Below are 18,393 nucleotides of genomic sequence, written 5' to 3'. Positions count from 1 at the left end.
CAGGTAGGGCAGCAGGGAGATAGGGCGGTAGTTGGCTGAGATGGTAGGGTCAGAGCCGGGCTTTTTCAAAATGGGCACTATGAAAGCTGTTTTGAGTGCCGGGGTCACTACTCCCTGAGCGAGTGAGTTATTGAGAAAAGTGATGGGGGCTTCAGGGCAAGAGGAGTAAATGTGTTGCAAGATACGAGCTGGACAAGTGTCTGCCGGGGAACCCGACTTGACTTTGGGAAGTATCTCGCGGAATGAGGCCTCAGTGAGGGGAAGAATAGAGGTGAGGCGATTGAGAACAGTGGGGGAAGAGGGGTCCACAAAAGTAGGTGAAGGGGGGGGGATGTTAGCCTTGATGGTAATGATTTTGTCTGTGAAATAGGTATTGAGCTGATCGCAAAATGATTGAGATGGAAGGATTTGCGAAGAAGCTCTGTCAGAGTAAGCCAAGTTGTTAACTATGCTGAATATTTCTCTGGATTTATTTTCCGCTGCCTCTATTTTTAAGGAAAAATAGGTGGTTTTAGCAGAGAGAATAGCAATTTTGTAAGTAGCAAGTGATTTGAGATAGAGGGTTTTTGCTGCAGAGGAATAGTTTCTTCTCCACTGTCTCTCCGCCTGTCGGGCCGATAGTTTTAACTCTTTTAGGTGGTCGTTAAACCATCTGTTGGAGTCCTTTTGTCGTCGGATGGAAATACGACGCAAGGGGGCCACAGTGTTACAGCCTGTTGTCAGCCAGGTGTTCATGGCAGTGGCCTGAGAATGGGAGGAGAGACCGGAGAGAGACGGGGTGGAATTACGGAGCAGGGAGGACAAAGAGGAAAGATCAACTCTGTTCCAGTTCCGCGCCCAGGTGTTTCTGGCATGTGGAACTTTAGGTACAGAGTGGTGAGAGATAGAAAAAGAAATAAGAGCGTGGTCAGACCAACAGCAGGGGGATACCATAACCGGGGATAATTGAAGGTTGAGGGACCAAACCTGGTCCAACAAGTGGCCGTGGGAATGGGTGGGGACCGTTATGTGCGGGACAAAGTTCAATGAAGAGAGAGATTCGGTGAACTCTTTGGAAGCGGTGCACTCAAAGGGGTCCGAAGGCCAATAATTGAAGTCGCCTAGCACCAAGACCGAGGCGTAGTTGACCACCAGATTGGCCAACAGGTCTTGAAATGCCGGCAGGAATGAAGAAGAAGACTGGGGGGGCCGGTACATAAGGAGACAAGTGATGGGGGGAGAGAAGGATAGGGACCGGGCCACAAGGAATTCAGTAGGATTAATGGGAGAATAGGAGAGAAGTTGAAACTGTAATTCTGAACGGGCGATAAGCGCCACGCCGCCGCCGGCCCTGCCCGCCGGGCGATCGGCGCGCAGGGCAACGTAGGAAGGGGGGAGAGTAGCCAGGAGAACAGGAAGGGAGGAGTCACAGAACCAGGTTTCGGTTAATAGCAACAGATCCGGCTTCTCAGTGTCAAGCAGGGTAAACAACTCATGATGGTGCTTGACCGCTGACCTTGTGTTGAGTAAAAGAAAAGATAGCGGTGGAGGCGAGGAGGGAGGGACAGGCAGGGGCGGGTTCCGCGGTGGAGGGATCGAGGGGACGGACCGTGGCCTAGAGGTGGGGGAATAGGCAAGGCCTAAGGACGCAATGTGCCTTAGTATAGTTTCTGGGAGAGGCCAGTCTCCTTGAAGGGTGGTAAGCTGCTTGGATGAATACAGGGTATGTTGGGCAAGGGGTCGTGCCCCAGGCCCCGTCCGGCCGCGGACGGGCGCAGACGGGCTTGCCTTAGGCGCGCCTTCGGCGCGCAAACGGCGCGCCCGCTGCGCACGCCCGCTGCGCTCCCTAGGATAGCACATTTGATAAAGGGGATTTGAGGGCGGGAAGGGGGCGTGGCCTCAAAGTGGGCGTGGCCGAGCGTGGAACAGGCCGAGGGGAGGGGGTCACGTGGGCGTTTGATCCGCTGCACGGCGCCCTCCAAAATGAGATTTAGCAGTGGGAGTCCAGGTAAGTTAAAAGCACAAGTATTTGTTCACAAATTACACAAAATTGATTAAAAACGAGCACTCCCGGCTATTTTGCCTCAGGAGACAACAAACACCCCAGCGCTAGCGTCTCAGCGCTTATAAAGGGCGGGAAGGGGGCGTGGCCTCAAAGTGGGCGTGGCCGAGCGTGGAACAGGCCGAGGGGAGGGGGTCACGTGAGCGTTTGATCCGCTGCACGGCGCCCTCCAAAATGAGATTTAGCAGTGGGAGTCCAGGTAAGTTAAAAGCACAAGTATTTGTTCACAAATTACACAAAATTGATTAAAAACGAGCACTCCCGGCTATTTTGCCTCAGGAGACAACAAACACCCCAGCGCTAGCGTCTCAGCGCTTATAAAGGGCGGGAAGGGGGCGTGGCCTCAAAGTGGGCGTGGCCGAGCGTGGAACAGGCCGAGGGGAGGGGGTCACGTGAGCGTTTGATCCGCTGCACGGCGCCCTCCAAAATGAGATTTAGCAGTGGGAGTCCAGGTAAGTTAAAAGCACAAGTATTTGTTCACAAATTACACAAAATTGATTAAAAACGAGCACTCCCGGCTATTTTGCCTCAGGAGACAACAAACACCCCAGCGCTAGCGTCTCAGCGCTTATAAAGGGCGGGAAGGGGGCGTGGCCTCAAAGTGGGCGTGGCCGAGCGTGGAAACAGGCCGAGGGGAGGGGGTCACGTGAGCGTTTGATCCGCTGCACGGCGCCCTCCAAAATGAGATTTAGCAGTGGGAGTCCAGGTAAGTTAAAAGCACAAGTATTTGTTCACAAATTACACAAAATTGATTAAAAACGAGCACTCCCGGCTATTTTGCCTCAGGAGACAACAAACACCCCAGCGCTAGCGTCTCAGCGCTTATAAAGGGCGGGAAGGGGGCGTGGCCTCAAAGTGGGCGTGGCCGAGCGTGGAACAGGCCGAGGGGAGGGGGTCACGTGAGCGTTTGATCCGCTGCACGGCGCCCTCCAAAATGAGATTTAGCAGTGGGAGTCCAGGTAAGTTAAAAGCACAAGTATTTGTTCACAAATTACACAAAATTGATTAAAAACGAGCACTCCCGGCTATTTTGCCTCAGGAGACAACAAACACCACAATATCGGCATTGGATATGCGCCACTCTGCCTCTTTAATACGTTCTTCGTGTCCGTCCAGCTTATACGCGATGGCGTCCATCCTGGACGACATACGGTCTACTTTTCCACCACTGTCGCGAAGCCTTGATGTATCTCTTGAAAAATGTTGTTCATATCCGACACCTGGGTGGCAGCCCCTCCGCTGGCATGCGCCATAGTCTCCCGCTCTTGATCTTCCCGCGCAGGCCTGTTTCCTTTCATTGCTGCGTCAAAGTTCAGTTTAGGCTGTCTGGTATCAGGTTCCCCCATATCTCCAAAAGTGCTCAGACCCTGGAATATGACTCAAATGTTCTCAAGCAGTGTCTCGCTTTCTTGATCAGTGCAGCAGGGTCAGGCCCAAAGGGTACGTGGGCTTTTCGTTAAAGCGTAGGATCCTTATCGGCATGCCAGCAGCGCTCCCCAGTGCAGGCTTCCACACCACGTCTCTCGCTTGTGCTATCGTGCGTCTATCAGGGCGTCCTACTGCTGCTACCAGTCTCCCCTGCTGCCGTATCGCGGCTTTGTGGCACGCGTTTCACACACCTTTCTGTTGGCCCAGACGTAGCCACTGTCCTTGTTTCCCCTTTGGGCATACCAGCTGCAGGTCACCAGGCTGAGGAGCTACTATCACTAAGCCGGAATCATGCCTTTCGATTGGGGGGGGTTTCCTCAGTCCCCGATGACTCCTAGGACTCTCAACGCCACCCCACATGGCACAGCTGCAAGTGGGGGGGATGTCCGCTCGCTGTTCCGCGCCTCCCAGCCCTTCACAAATGTCGCTTGCAGTCTTCTGAGGCGCTCCGCCTGCCCTCACACTCCTTCTGGCCAGTAGCACCCACAATCCTGCGGTCACCAGTCGCCCTGCCGCGGGCCCCGACACTTGTCCACGCTATGAGGGGAGAGGAGGAGGAGGGGGAGTCACGATTAACAGCCCGCTCCAGCCCCGCTCTCACCCTTTGCGCTTGCTCCTCTGCTCCAGAGGCGATTATTTCATTGGTGCGGGTCTTCCGATTGTCCGATCACCCCACCATCCCCTCAGGCTCCCAGACATTGCTTCCTTCTATTTCTTGTTGACCCTGCACCTTATTCCTCCGGGGGGGGGGGCTCCATAGCCGAACCGTCCACACTGGTTACCCCTCGTGCACTACTATGGCCCCCCGGCGTAATCTCTCCGCCTTCTGCATTGCAGTGCCGAGCTCCGCCGCTGTCACCACCGTCTCCTACCGGCTCCGTTCCCAGCACATAGGCCGCCAATCGGGGTGCGCTTCCCTCTGTCCCAGCGCTCTCACCCTCACTCAATTGTTAGTCGCGCGGCCTAGCAGCTGCGTGTGGGGCCTCGGTCTATCCCGGCCTCAGCAGCCGATCTGCAGTTTCTCTCTGTACCGGCAGGCAGCGCGGTCCCAGCTTCTGGTGCACAGCGTGTCTGCTAATGAACTCCGATTGATTCCTCCTTCACACCGAGTGGCTAGGAAAGCTAGTTCTGTAATTTGCTCAACTTTCAGCGCTTTTGATGCTCATTTGCTGAGGATAAATGAAGGATATAGGTCCCAGGAAGCAGGAGCCTCACATCAGTGCAGCCATACTGTGTGCGAGCTGTCTGGCCCCCCCATAATATTTACTTGTGTGTTTTAAAAGAGGCAGTGGCTGGACACTGATTTATTGCTATTTTTGTGCATTGTTGAGTTTTGATTTTCTAGCCCATATCACCTCTCTGAGTCAGCCTTAGACTGCTTTGCCTCAGTACCCTGGGATTCATGTGCCAAAAGGGTGCTTAGTCTACAGTTTGAGAGACCGAGGTATAGAGGCTCCAGGACATCTAAGTTGAAAGAACCTCAACGATACAACTGGGGTCTAGTAACTACTTACTGAAAAAGATTTCTCAAATACAATAGGAAGGAGTTTTGCGATGTGAACACTGAGAAACAAAATATGAAGGAATTTTCATTGTGAACTCCTTGCCATACACCATAGGAAGGAGTTTTATGAGAATTGTCAACTCCATCGAGTTATATAGGAAGAGTGAGGAAAATGAAATTTTGCCTGACCAAGATGTCCCCTACGTATACCCTGTTACATGCGTATGTGCATGTCACCCATGCATATTTCCTTGTAGTGGCCTGAATCACTAGGCCTCTGCATTCATGTCCTGCATTATAATGCCAGTCATCAAGTTTCCCAAACATTCAGTTAGCATGAAGGCCCATGTATTTTGCATTGTGCACTTTTAAATAAATATCGTACTGAACCCTTTTTGTGGTTCAGTCTGAATCACCAGTCCCTGAATTAGTGTTTTCATAACTCCTGACACACTGAAGGCTGCAGTTACGTATCTCTGACCTCGCATGCTTCTAGCCCAGCCGAGCGAAGGGTTGCCAAGACAGTATTATGAATAACAGTTATCTGCATGCCCGGTTAACAAGAATAAACAGAACCCGTCAGCGAAGATAGGGCCTAGCCTCTCTGTCTCCATTAAAATGAATCACAGTGCTTGCATCTCCAGAAAGCTCACAGCCCCGTGTAATGAACGAAGAAATATATGCCCTTTATGATTCTTAGTGAGGCATTACCCTTTGCTTCAGATAATACATCCCGGACTCAAGATATCAGATAGTACCAGATGTGCTGGTCGCCTTGACACTAAAGATCTCTCTACTAGACTGAAAGTCAGCTCTCCTCCCAGTTGCACGTCAGTTGCACGTCATGACAAGTTGCACACAAGTAGGGCAAAGTTCCAGCTGGTCATGCAAACTCCTCCTCTGTGTACCACCCACCTATGACACCTACCTATCACCTACCTATGACTCATAAAGTACACCCTCATGTACGCCTACATGCTCTTATCTCATTTTCTGTCTTGCTCTGCCTCGAGCTCCCTATGTACAAGGAGTAAAAAGTATATATACTGTTCTTTGTTATTAAATGTTAGAAGACCCTTCCTGAACCTCAGTGGTGATGGAACAGATTCTCCCTAACTCGAGTTATTGGAATAAAGCCCTTTTAACTTGGACACCACGGACTCTCTGCCTCTCATTTGATACATGCTAATTGTTAATGCCTAGAAATTATGCCAGGGTAATATTTTATTTACCACATTAATTTGGCGCCCGAATACAGGGACTATCCCTTTCCCCACGTGCCGGCGACGTAGGTCCAGTTTTTGCCCCCTTCTACAGCCGTGACGGACTCCGAAGTGCACGCAGCGGGATTTCCTGCTTACTCCCTCAGGCCCACGGAGGAGACGGACTGCGACCAGGCGTCCACACGAGGCGGTGAGGATCGCGGATCATCCCAACCAGAGCCCAACCCGTGAGAGAGCAAGGTCCGAGGTCTCCAGAGGTCCACCTGTTCCAAGGCGCATGCGTAGAAGTTCGAGGCCTTCAAGTTTCAAGTCCTGCTTCCCGGTGAGTACCACTATGGGGAATGCATCAAGTTTCAAGACGGGTCCACTGTAAAAGGTGGAAACGGTCAAGACGGGTCCACTGTAAAAGGTGGAAACGGTCAAGACGTGTCCACTGTAAAAACGTGGGCACGGTCAAGACGTGTCTCATTTTTGAGACCGGTATGGTTGTACTGTATTCCAGTGCATATAGTTTTTCAAGTACATGTTTAGTTCTCTGTATTAGTTTAGATCATGTTTGTTTTAATGTTATGATGTTTTAGTATGAATGATTGTTGATTGTTTCAGTCTATTTTTGTGTATTATATTTCCATTGTGTTGGTTTCAACATGCCACTGTTTTCGAAATTGCGTCCGATAGGGACCAGAAAAGGTATACTAGAAGAGTCAGTTAACATCCCGCCTAGAGACACACCTGGTCATTATATGTATAATAAGCATGGAGTAGACGCCATCTTGTTCTTAGACTTATGGGTAGACTGTACAAAGGACCTGGAGGAAAAGTATAGATGGCCAATCTCGGGAACATGGGATTCAGAATGCATTATGAGAGTAGAGGAAGCGCTATGGAAAAGGAAGTCAAGACCCTCTCAGAAAGATGCCATTGAATTGTGGCGCAAATAGTCACATAGGAGAATAGAGAAAGAATTGAATAAAGCAGATAGAACTAGACTAGCAGGGGAAAAAGCCAAAGAGTGGAGTTCCTTGTAAATAGCTCCTTGTAAATATGGTTTATGAAGAGCATGTCATTATTATGACTTGTTGAGTTTCTTGTGAATATGGCTTGTGAATAGCGCCATGTGGTTATGGTTTGTGCAGAGCTTGTTATCATTACGTTAGGCAGGAGAGAGCTGGATCTCTTTCAAGTGCTTGGAGAAAACGTTTTGAAGATGTGCGTACGTGTTATGTGATAACGTGGAGAAATGAGTTCATGACTTTCCCATGTACTGCAGACATTGGGGTAAAATTGTGCTTCAGCTGCCAAAGAGTTAATATCTTGTATTGAGAAGGCAGTATTTGTTTTAACATGCTGTTTAACAAGGTGTTGAGGGATTTTGGTGTTTTTTTGGTGTTTGCGGGGGGGGCGTGTTTTTGAGCGGAAATTCGTACCCGTTCCAGTGGAGGGATTTGGTTGCTTTTTGGTAAGGATTTAGGGAATCGCTTGGACTACTGTGATGCCAAATTTGAAAAGGATCTGAGCTGTGGAAGTGGTGGAAAAGGCATGTTTTGTGCGGAGGTGCGATTTGCCATGTTATCCAATGGGCGTATTTCTGAAAAGTGAGAAATTATTTTGGGGGTGTTCCAGGTGCGCTAGGCGCCCGGGGGTTGGATCAGCGGTAGAGGAGGTGGATGGCCAGATGTGCTGAATTTTGGGGATTTTTGGCTTGGGCGGAAGGGTGTGTTTGGCTAATGTGTATTTTTTGGAAAATGGAGCTGTTTTGATTTGTGCGTGCTTTTAGGCCGAGATTTCGTGGTGTGCTAAATAGTTCTTAACTGAGTCTGCGGGATCGGCTGAAACTTGGGAGTGTCTAGTTTTGCGGCAAAGTAGTTTGAAGGAAATTGGTGGAAGGGAAGGTGTCTTTTTGGCGTAGTTTGGAAGTGCGTTTTAGCACGATTTCATGGCTGTGTAGCTAACAAGCATGGTTATGTGAGCTGACACTAAAAATCAGTGAGTATTTAGTTGATTGATGGTTTGATTTTTTACTTTTTCATTGGTTGCTGGGTCTGCCTATGTGCTTTGTCAGTTTGCTGACTGAATGGTAACATTTTGCATGGAGAGTAAAGAAGTGTTCATTCTTGGAACACTTGATTTAATGTGTTTGACTCGGAAGTCGGTAAGTCGTAAATAAATCAGTCGGATTGAGATAAGGGTTTGCACAGAGGGTGCTTTAATGTTTTCACGGTTGAGAAGAAAATGTAAAACAGACCCATCATAGAAATGTGCTTTTAATTAGTGTAATGCAACAGAGTGTTTTTTTAAATAGAAATGTGTTCTACAAAATATACATTATTTTTCCCAATACAAGCTGCCCTTTAGAATAGCGTGTGACAGTTAAACTTCAATTAGAAAACAAGGTTCATTGCAAAAATAATGATTCTGGCCCTTTTTAATAGGTAGAATAGAAGAGCTTGCACACTTAATTATGAAAAACCCTGATTCTATATTTTAATTATGAAACTCTTGATTCTGCAATACAAAATTATGGGGTTTTCTCATGTTATTTTCAAGAAGTAAAATGTGACGTGTTTCCATGCCCTGTTGTTCTGCTTCTCTTTTTCCTTTGCCGCTAGTATCAATATTTTTTGATATAATTATTTTAAAATGCTAGCATGTGTCTAGATTGAAAAAGAAAAAAAATATGTCCTTATTTAATTACTGGTTTTAGGATACTTTTGTCACGTTTTAATTTGCTTCAGTTAAGTTAGAGAATGTTGGTTAAGCTCCCTGGCCTGGGTACAGATATGTTTTGAATTACAGAAAGTGTTTTTCGACCTTGAAGTGGCCGTTCAGCCAGGCCCCGTAGTAGCCTGACTCGCAGGGAAAGATATTTTGTAAAGGGAGGGCTTTTCCCTCTGCAGTGCCTGTCTTGTTATGATTGGCTATACTCCAATTCCTGTCCGCGAAAGAAATGTTTATATTAGGTGGGGGTCAGTTGCTCCTCCTTACAGCCAGCACTGAAAGCTTCATTGGCTTCAGATGAGGTATGCTTGCAAATAAATAGTTTTTCCCTCGTAGTGTAAACAGAATAATTGGCAGGAGTTTTGCCCTTGCAAAATAATTGGCAGGAGTTTTGCCCTTGCTTCAGCATTTGGCAGTCATTCAATTTTAGATCACAATGGAGCTCGGCTTCTACTTGTTATGCTTGGAGTTGATTCAAGACTCTGAGCGCGAACATCTTTCTAGAGGGAGGGGCTGCTTCTCAAAGGAGCGAGGAGTAGCTAGGCCCAAGCCCTTCTGTCTATGCAAGAAAAATCTAGATTTTATTCAAATACATTTAGGGAACATATTGTAGGTAGTATGGTCATACTATTCCCAAGTTTTAGAGTAGGATTTTTTTTTTTCTAAACTACAGAGCTTTTGGAAAGAGGTTTCCCCAAAATAAAAATCGTGCTTTTGAATTGACACTGACACTGACAGTTATGCACTTTCTGACAGACAAGGGACACAAAGTGTCCCCTTCACAGTTGCAATTCTGTGAAAAGCAAGTGGTGTACCTTGGACACTTACTTTCCAAGGAGGGTATACAGCTAACACAAGCCTTTCATTCAGTTAATTTCTAGCCTTTCACAGCCAAAGACACAGAAGGAAGTACGTGCCTTCATTGGCCTCACTTCATACTGCAGGCAATGGATTCCCCAGTATGCCTTTCTAGCCAAACCACTCATACAGTTAACTACACAGGAGGCAGCCACTTCGTCTGTACTCCCTTGGACACAAGAACACACCTTGGCATTTGAGGAATTAAAAAGAGCATTATGTCAAGCGCCAGTTTTTAGCGACTCCATGTTACAGCAAACCTTTTATGCTTTTCGTAACTGAACTAGATGGGACAGCGTTATCTGTCCTCACACAAGATCAAGCAGGAAAACACAAGCCTTGCGCTTATTTTTCTAGTACACTAGATCCAGTGGCCCAAGCTCTGCCTGCGTGCCTGAAATCGCTGACTTTACGCAGATTTACGAAATCAGTTGCAGCAACAGCCCTAGCCATAAGACAAAGTGACTCAATAGTGTTGGGACACCCTCTGACAGTACAAGTACCACATGCAGTGGAGGTTCTCTTAAACAGGACACAGACACAACATTTGACTGTAGCGAGACTGACAAGATATGAACTGACATTATTTCAGCCACACATAGAGATCAGACGTTGTAATATTCTGAATCCTGCAACACTTTTGCCCTCAAGTACAGTAAATGCACCACCACATGACTGTGTGGAAGTTATGAATATAGTGACGAAACCAAGACAAAACTGACAGATATTGCACTTCCAGACCCTGACCTGATACTCTATGTAGATGGATCATGCTTGAGAACGAGTGCAGGAGAGTTAGTAGCAGCGTATGCCGTGACCACAGCCATTGAGGTCATAGAGACACAAAGAATAGACACACTATCAGCACAAGCAGCAGAGCTCATCGCTCTGACACAAGCCTGCATAAGAGCTAAGCACTTGAGAGTAAACATTTATACAGACTCACAATATGCCTTTGGCGTAGTCTTGACCTCCCATGGGACCAAGATCCAGCACGGCTAGCTCATTCAAGCCCTGTTGGAAGCAATACATTTACCTACAGCCATTTCTATCCTGAAGTGCAAAGCTCACACCAAAGTTACAGACACCACTTCCCAGGGTAATGACCTGGCAGACCGAACAGCTAAACTTACAGCCCAGACACCAACAGACACGACAAGGACAGAGGTACCATTACTGACAACATGTATGGCAGTCAGGGATCCCACTCAAGATGTACTCGACATACAGACACATGCCACTGCAGATGAGATAAAGAAATGGACTGAACAAGGAGGGGTCCAGACTGAACAAGGTTGGATGACTAAGGGAAAAGGTACATGGTTTCTTCCAGATTCTATGGTACAAGTAATCATAAACACAAACACATTAAACACAGCACATAGTCCAGCACACTTGGGAGAAAAGGCAATGATAGACAAGTATGATCTGTTGCCAGTTCAATCCAGGTAAAGGCATTCCGGTGGAACAAGGCGGATTTCATCCTCCTGACCACCCTTTTGAGGTTCTCCAGATGGATTACATCCAAATGAACAGATGTAGAGGTTACAAATATGTCTTGGTAGTTGTGTGTGAACTATCTAGATGGACAGAAGCATATCCAGTTCCAGATTACACTGCTGTCACAACAGCCAGGCAATTGGTGCGCGAGTTCTTCCCCAGATATTGCCCCGTGTCATCTATTCAGATAACGGTCAGCCATTCTCCTCTGAATTAATGAAACAAGTGTCTCTTCTGTTACGATATACTTGGAAGTTCCATTGTGTAAGACACCCCGAAGCAGCAGGCCTTGTAGAAAGACATAATCAGACAATCAAAACAAAAACTTGCTAAAAGAAAATAACTGATGTTGACAGTAACATGCTGACAGATTACCTGGCTTCCTTGATGTCTGCACTACTTTCTTGTTGTTCACAGGTTGCTGCCGCCTTCCCTGACAACACCCAAGTCAAGGAGCACGCCATATCACCAGGCGATTTTACCCTCATCCGGAATTTTGACCGATCAAGCCCCCTTGAGCCGCGCTGGAAGACACCGAAGTTGGCGTTACTAACCACGAGGACCGGAGTGAAAGTGGAAGGACGCAAGGGGACGCGCAGCATTGAGAAAAATATCTTGGAATATCTGGAACATTAAAAATTAAGGACAATACAGACTTTGCGCCGTTTGCGCCGCCTTTGCTAGAAAAGACCCCACAGCAGGAGTATAAATCTAAGTTAAGATCTAGTAAGTCAGACGTAGTTTAATTGTCTAAGTCCACTCGGTGGTGAATCGGTTAGACTAAGATTTCTGACATGTATAAGATCACATACGAGAATAGTAAGAAGAGAAAAATGAGAGAAAAGTACTGCAAGTTATTACCCAGTAGATGTATAGTTACTTTGATCATTCTTTTTATTCTGTGCATTGTTATAATCTGTGTCAGTTTATTACTACATGTTTTCTTTCCTCTTGCCTCACATATGCACTCATCCCTTAACAATACTGTAGAGAGTGACCTGCCACCTCATGAACTGTCATATCGACTTGCATTGCGTAACAATACTTTTATTCAAATGTTACACCATTCTCACCAGACCAGCAATGCGACTAATTGCTGGGTATGTGGCCAACTGCCACCTTATCAAAAGACGAAGGGAGTTCTGCCCTTCTATCCTTTACCGTTCTCACACAATGGTTCATGTGGAGCATGGTTTGCTTTAATGACCTCAATAGATAGAAAGTACATAGCTTATCCAGGTGGCTGGATATATGGAAACCTGAATAAAGTAATGAATGAAGCATGTTTTCCAGACAAAGACGGATCTCCCCAAAGGAAAGGAACCGATCTAGAGAATGAAGAGTACGAGCAGGGAAATGCATCCGTTAATTTTATAATGTTAAATGTTCAGCCCAAGCAAAATACAGGTCGACCGTTTATTTCAGTCCTGCCAGCAAAAGGTGATTTATGTGTTAATAAGAAAGGCTCAGTACATATGGGACACAGCGAGTGTACAGTTGTGGTAGAGTTTAATGATAAAGGACTTTCTTCCTTCAAAACATCACGCCATACCTATTTCATTTACGGTCAGACAGCCTATGTACATCTGCCCTTAGACTGGGGTGGGACACGTTATATAGCGTTCCTGCTTCCACCCGTTTTTCTAGCCCCATCCAATTATCATAGAGATTCACGACTAGAACATGTTAGACAAAAGAGGGAGACAGATTCCGCAGGGGTTGATCAGACTGAAACAGCTTGGGAGCAATATACAGATTTCAACAAAGGATTCTTTTTTTTCATAGGTCCCGTCCAAAACAGTAAACTGATACGCAGGTTCACAAGGACTCTTGAAACAGTTGTGAATGTAACTGCATCTGCCCTGGTGAACTTGACCCAGGAGCAGTCTGCCATTAGACTTGTCGTTCTTCAAAATCGCCTCGTTCTAGACGTCATCTTGGCGGATAGGGGCGGAGCTTGTAGAGTGATTGGCTCCACTTGCTGCATTTTCATCCCAAATAACGCGCCATCTGTGTACGCAGCAATAACAAGACTCCACAAGATTGCTCATGATATACATCAAGACCCAGGCACATGGACTTGGTCCAGTTGGCTCTGGGGTATGATATCTGCTTGGGGATGGAAAGTGTTGTCCTTCCTAGGAATGATCCTACTCATGATATTTGGTTGCTGTCTCTGTCTGCAGTGTGGCCCGGCCATTTGCGGCCTGTGTGCAACTGCATGTGTTCCACATCCAAGTATACAAAGGATTAAGGACGAGCAAATGATGCTGTATGATCAACAATACGGTCTCATGAATATAGATGTATCCTAAAGGGTTAAGTAGGGGACAAGGAGGGAATGAGGAAAATGAAATTTTGCCTGACCAAGATGTCCCCTACGTATACCCTGTTACATGCGTATGTGCATGTCACCCATGCATATTTCCTTGTAGTGGCCTGAATCACTAGGCCTCTGCATTCATGTCCTGCATTATAATGCCAGTCATCAAGTTTCCCAAACATTCAGTTAGCATGAAGGCCCATGTATTTTGCATTGTGCACTTTTAAATAAATATCGTACTGAACCCTTTTTGTGGTTCAGTCTGAATCACCAGTCCCTGAATTAGTGTTTTCATAACTCCTGACACACTGAAGGCTGCAGTTACGTATCTCTGACCTCGCATGCTTCTAGCCCAGCCGAGCGAAGGGTTGCCAAGACAGTATTATGAATAACAGTTATCTGCATGCCCGGTTAACAAGAATAAACAGAACCCGTCAGCGAAGATAGGGCCTAGCCTCTCTGTCTCCATTAAAATGAATCACAGTGCTTGCATCTCCAGAAAGCTCACAGCCCCGTGTAATGAACGAAGAAATATATGCCCTTTATGATTCTTAGTGATGCATTACCCTTTGCTTCAGATAATACATCCCGGACTCAAGATATCAGATAGTACCAGATGTGCTAGTCGCCTTGACACTAAAGATCTCTCTACTAGACTGAAAGGCAGCTCTCCTCCCAGTTGCACGTCAATTGCACGTCATGACAAGTTGCACACAAGTAGGGCAAAGTTCCAGCTGGTCATGCAAACTCCTCCTCTGTGTACCACCCACCTATGACACCTACCTATGACTCATAAAGTGTACACCCTCATGTACGCCTACATGCTCTTATCTCATTTTCTGTCTTGCTCTGCCTCGAGCTCCCTATGTACAAGGAGTAAAAAGTATATATACTGTTCTTTGTTATTAAATGTTAGAAGACCCTTCCTGAACCTCAGTGGTGATGGAACAGATTCTCCCTAACTCGAGTTATTGGAATAAAGCCCTTTTAACTTGGACACCACGGACTCTCTGCCTCTCATTTGATACATGCTAATTGTTAATGCCTAGAAATTATGCCAGGGTAATATTTTATTTACCACAAGAGGCTTTACAATGTGAACTCACTGACAAATGCAACAAGAAGTCCTCTACTCTATGACAAACACCACATAAAGGTGCTTTACTTTGAAACCTTAGGCCAAATTTGTAGGAATCAGGTTTACATTGTTAGTGTAAGGACAAACAACAAAGGAATGGGTTTTGCATTTTAACTATCTGGTAAATGCAGTAGGAAGTGGATTTACAGGGAGAACTCTCGGCCGAATGCAAAAGGAAATGTTTTACATTGAGAACTCTGTGGCAAATACATTAAGAAGAATTTCCTGTTGTAACCTCATTGACGAATAATATAGTGAGAAGCTGTACATTTATTAATGCTAAGAGATCTTCTTAAACATCTCCCTAGTTCCAGTAGTGCTAGAGAGGTCTGGATGTCATTGTGTACTTTAACATTTATGTTTAATATATGGTTGTGTGGGTGAATTAAAGTACTTTTTTCATTTTAAAAATTAAAAACACCAGACATTGATTTTTTTTAGAATTATTGTACTCTACATGAAGTTCCTTTATGTTTATTTATTCCTTTTAGTTGCTTTAATTTGTTCTTCTAGGTTGACTTTTCTAACTAATCTTTTGATATTCAACACCAGAAGCAATAAAGTTATAGCGACACTGATTTTCTCCTTTAACTTCTAGAATGTTTTGCTTAAGTCGCATGTTTGATGAGCAATAACCTTTTGAAGTTGAATGCGGATAAAACAGATGTGTTGTTTCCAGGGAATGCCTCTTAGACCTGGACCTCTGTCTGGTAGTCCCAGCTCTTGGCTTTCAGTAAGGCCCAGCTCATATGACCAAAAATGTTGGTGTTACTATCACTGCTGATCTTACCTTCTGCCAGCATATTAACAAGACCTCTGGTACATGTACTGCCTTTTGAAGAAACGACGAGGAATTCTTACTTACCTCTTAGTTAAAGGGGGAATGTTGGTGATCCAAGCACATTTCTCATCATTTTGGATTTTAGTAATGTAGCCTTGCTTGGCTTACCTAGATACCTTATCTGTTGCCTTCAGGTTGTGCAAAATGCAGATGCTAATCTGTTCCTTAATTCAACTCAGTGCACTTTATTAAATCTCAGTTACCAGTGAATACATTTATATTTTTTTAAGATCCTTTGCATGGTGCACAAAGCACTTGCTGGCACGTTTTTTGGAGTAACTCTGCTCTCGGCTTCAGCGTACGTGCATTGCCAATGCTTGTTCAGATCTGGGTTTTGATAGTGCCGCTATTATAGCGACATATTGCCAACCCTATAAATAAAGTGGCTCCTTGGTTCACTCCTTTCAACCATTGGCTTTTTTTCAACCAGGTCTTTCAGCCAATGGCATGAGACATTATCAATCATGTATTGGCACAGCCTAGTGGAGTATTCATCTCTCATGTAATGCTATTGGCTGTTTCAGTGTATTCATCTGTCTCCACTAGAGAGCTTCAATGAACTGTATGAATGACTAGTTAACAACTAAAGTTCTCTCTGTCCACTGGTCCCTCCTGGAAGACTCCCTACAATGCGCTGCTACTGCCACGTGTTATCACATTGTGCTTTGCCAACGATTGATTAATTATTCGCATGGAGTTCGGTGAAACAGTGTATTTACACAGCAAATCAATAGGCCTTTTGAGCACAACTTATACTGAATGGATGTTACTTAACACTTGCTTCCAATTATTCTCATTTGTTGTGGGGAAAGAATAATAACTATGAATGCTTAAATAGTTGACCAAAGGATGTCTTTGTTAGAAGTGTTACAATGATTGAATGATCATTCTAGGCTGTTTGTTCTATAGATTGAGAATTTCATTGTGTTTCATTTCAGCTGCCGCCTTTTTTGTTACCTACGAATATGGAAAGGTCTTGCTCAGTTCCGGTTCATCGTCTTACTTGTCCCCTGTAACGCACATGGCAGCTGCCTCTCTTGGAGAAGTGGTAAGAGAATATATGATTATTATTTGGAGTAAGTTGAGGAATCAACTGCAAGCCTTTATTGTTGTCACCATTACTTGGTCTTTCTAAGGTTCATTGATGCTGCCAATAGAAACATACAATGTTACTATACGCTAAGGGCAGCCATCTTTAAAACGTTGGGATGGGGGAAATACGTGTGTTTGTATCGAAAACAAAGACAATTGTATTTTTCTGCAATGCTGCTCTGTTTTGTCATAACATGATGGTTTCACTTAAAATGTGGAAGCGTGAGCAAGTAATTTTCTCTCAGTAAAGTTTATGATTTGACAAAACCAAACTGATACCATCAATACTCGCTTATGTATTGATGACCATTTTAATATGCTGTCCGCTTTACAGTTAAGTACTTAAATAAGGTCTGTTTGAAGTATTTTCTATGTCTATCAAATTAAGTCCATGGACTCTTCTACATACATACTCACTGACCCCCCCCCACACAGATTCACTGACCTCCATACTTATGATTTAAAAAATTATATCTATATAGCACTGTGTGCATCACAATAAGTTTACTTTGATGTATTACTATTTGTACATACATGTAACAATACATTATGCATGTAACTATAACCTACTTGCATTTTAAAACAGTGCGTTTCAGTTCATCTCTAATCTTTGTTGGCTATAAGAGAGCACACAGATTCAAATTAATTGTGGAGGTTGTTTGTCAAACGTCTTTGAATGTATTAGGGACATTAGATAGAGGTGTCCTTCGCATCCACAAATCTTTCTTCTTGCTCTTGATCCCTTGTCAGATGCCATACACTGATCACTAGTGATCAGAGGGATGTATAGAAGTCTATTGGAATCTAAGGCCATACTCTATGCCAATGATATCTTACATATGCTTTCAACATCTCGGTCTTCAAAGCCCAACCCAATGACCCTCTTAAAACATTTTTAAGGTTTTACATTTTACGGAGTGAAATGATAGAAAAATGATTTCTTGCTATATTATGGGCCACCTCCATGGTGGTAAGGGATGATCACTGGTTTCGCTGGATAGAGTCAAACTGCAATATCTGGCTCTGCTTTTGTTGCGAGGCTTAGAAAACCTTATGGCAGACAACGTTGGCCCTCTTATTTCTTGAAACCTTAGTGACTTTGCCTGATGGTACAGCATTCTCTTGTCCCTATAGAACAGGGACCAGGTGATCGCTATAATTGACTGCTTTCAATTCTTCTACCTCCGACTCCCAGACAAAACCTCTAAAACATAGAGCAGTCCATCAGATCATTTATTTGGGTGGACCAAAACTCTTCCTTCAGTGCATCAAACTGCATGTGGACTCCTCGTCGGGTGTATTCCGTTTACTTAGTTTGGAATCATACTAAGAAGCTCACCAGCTGGTTCAATTGGCATACTTAATTTCTATGTCCATATCTATGCCTGCCAGGATTAAAAGAGCAATATTTCAGGCACAGAATGGCTGCCTATAATTTTTATATGGTTTCACAATTCCTTCAGTACGCCCTGAATATCGGTTAATCCAGGCTATTCTTGTGACCTGAATTACAGTTCATAGAAGCTAAAAGTTATCATCTTCCTGCACTCTTTCTCCCTTCTGTGAAACAATGCTGGTATTAGTACATGAAGTCGCAAGATCTATTGTCCCACTGCCCTCTGAAGCACTGCATAGGTCTGAGTCGAGAGAGTAGGTCTGAGTAGAGAAACCCCATTAGTATCAAGACGTTCCCAGTGATATGTGAAGAATACAATCTGTTTGTTCTA

At 45.0% G+C, this 18,393-nt stretch overlaps 1 protein-coding gene across 1 annotated transcript in view; it reads left to right on the top strand.

Moving 5' to 3' along the window:
• Window positions 1–18,393, top strand: part of SLC25A26 (solute carrier family 25 member 26) — an 875,117-nt gene that overhangs the window by 81,578 nt on the left and 775,146 nt on the right. The window contains exon 3 of the mRNA XM_078662304.1: window positions 16,513–16,622. Within this exon, the coding sequence (XP_078518430.1) occupies window positions 16,513–16,622 (110 nt within the window). The remainder of the gene's footprint in view (window positions 1–16,512; window positions 16,623–18,393) is intronic.

Source organism: Lissotriton helveticus, chromosome 9 (assembly GCF_964261635.1).
Source record: "Lissotriton helveticus chromosome 9, aLisHel1.1, whole genome shotgun sequence".
Classification (NCBI taxonomy): domain Eukaryota; kingdom Metazoa; phylum Chordata; class Amphibia; order Caudata; family Salamandridae; genus Lissotriton; species Lissotriton helveticus.
The sequence above is the reverse complement of the archived record's forward strand: the minus strand, read 5'-3'. Positions and strand labels throughout refer to the sequence as shown.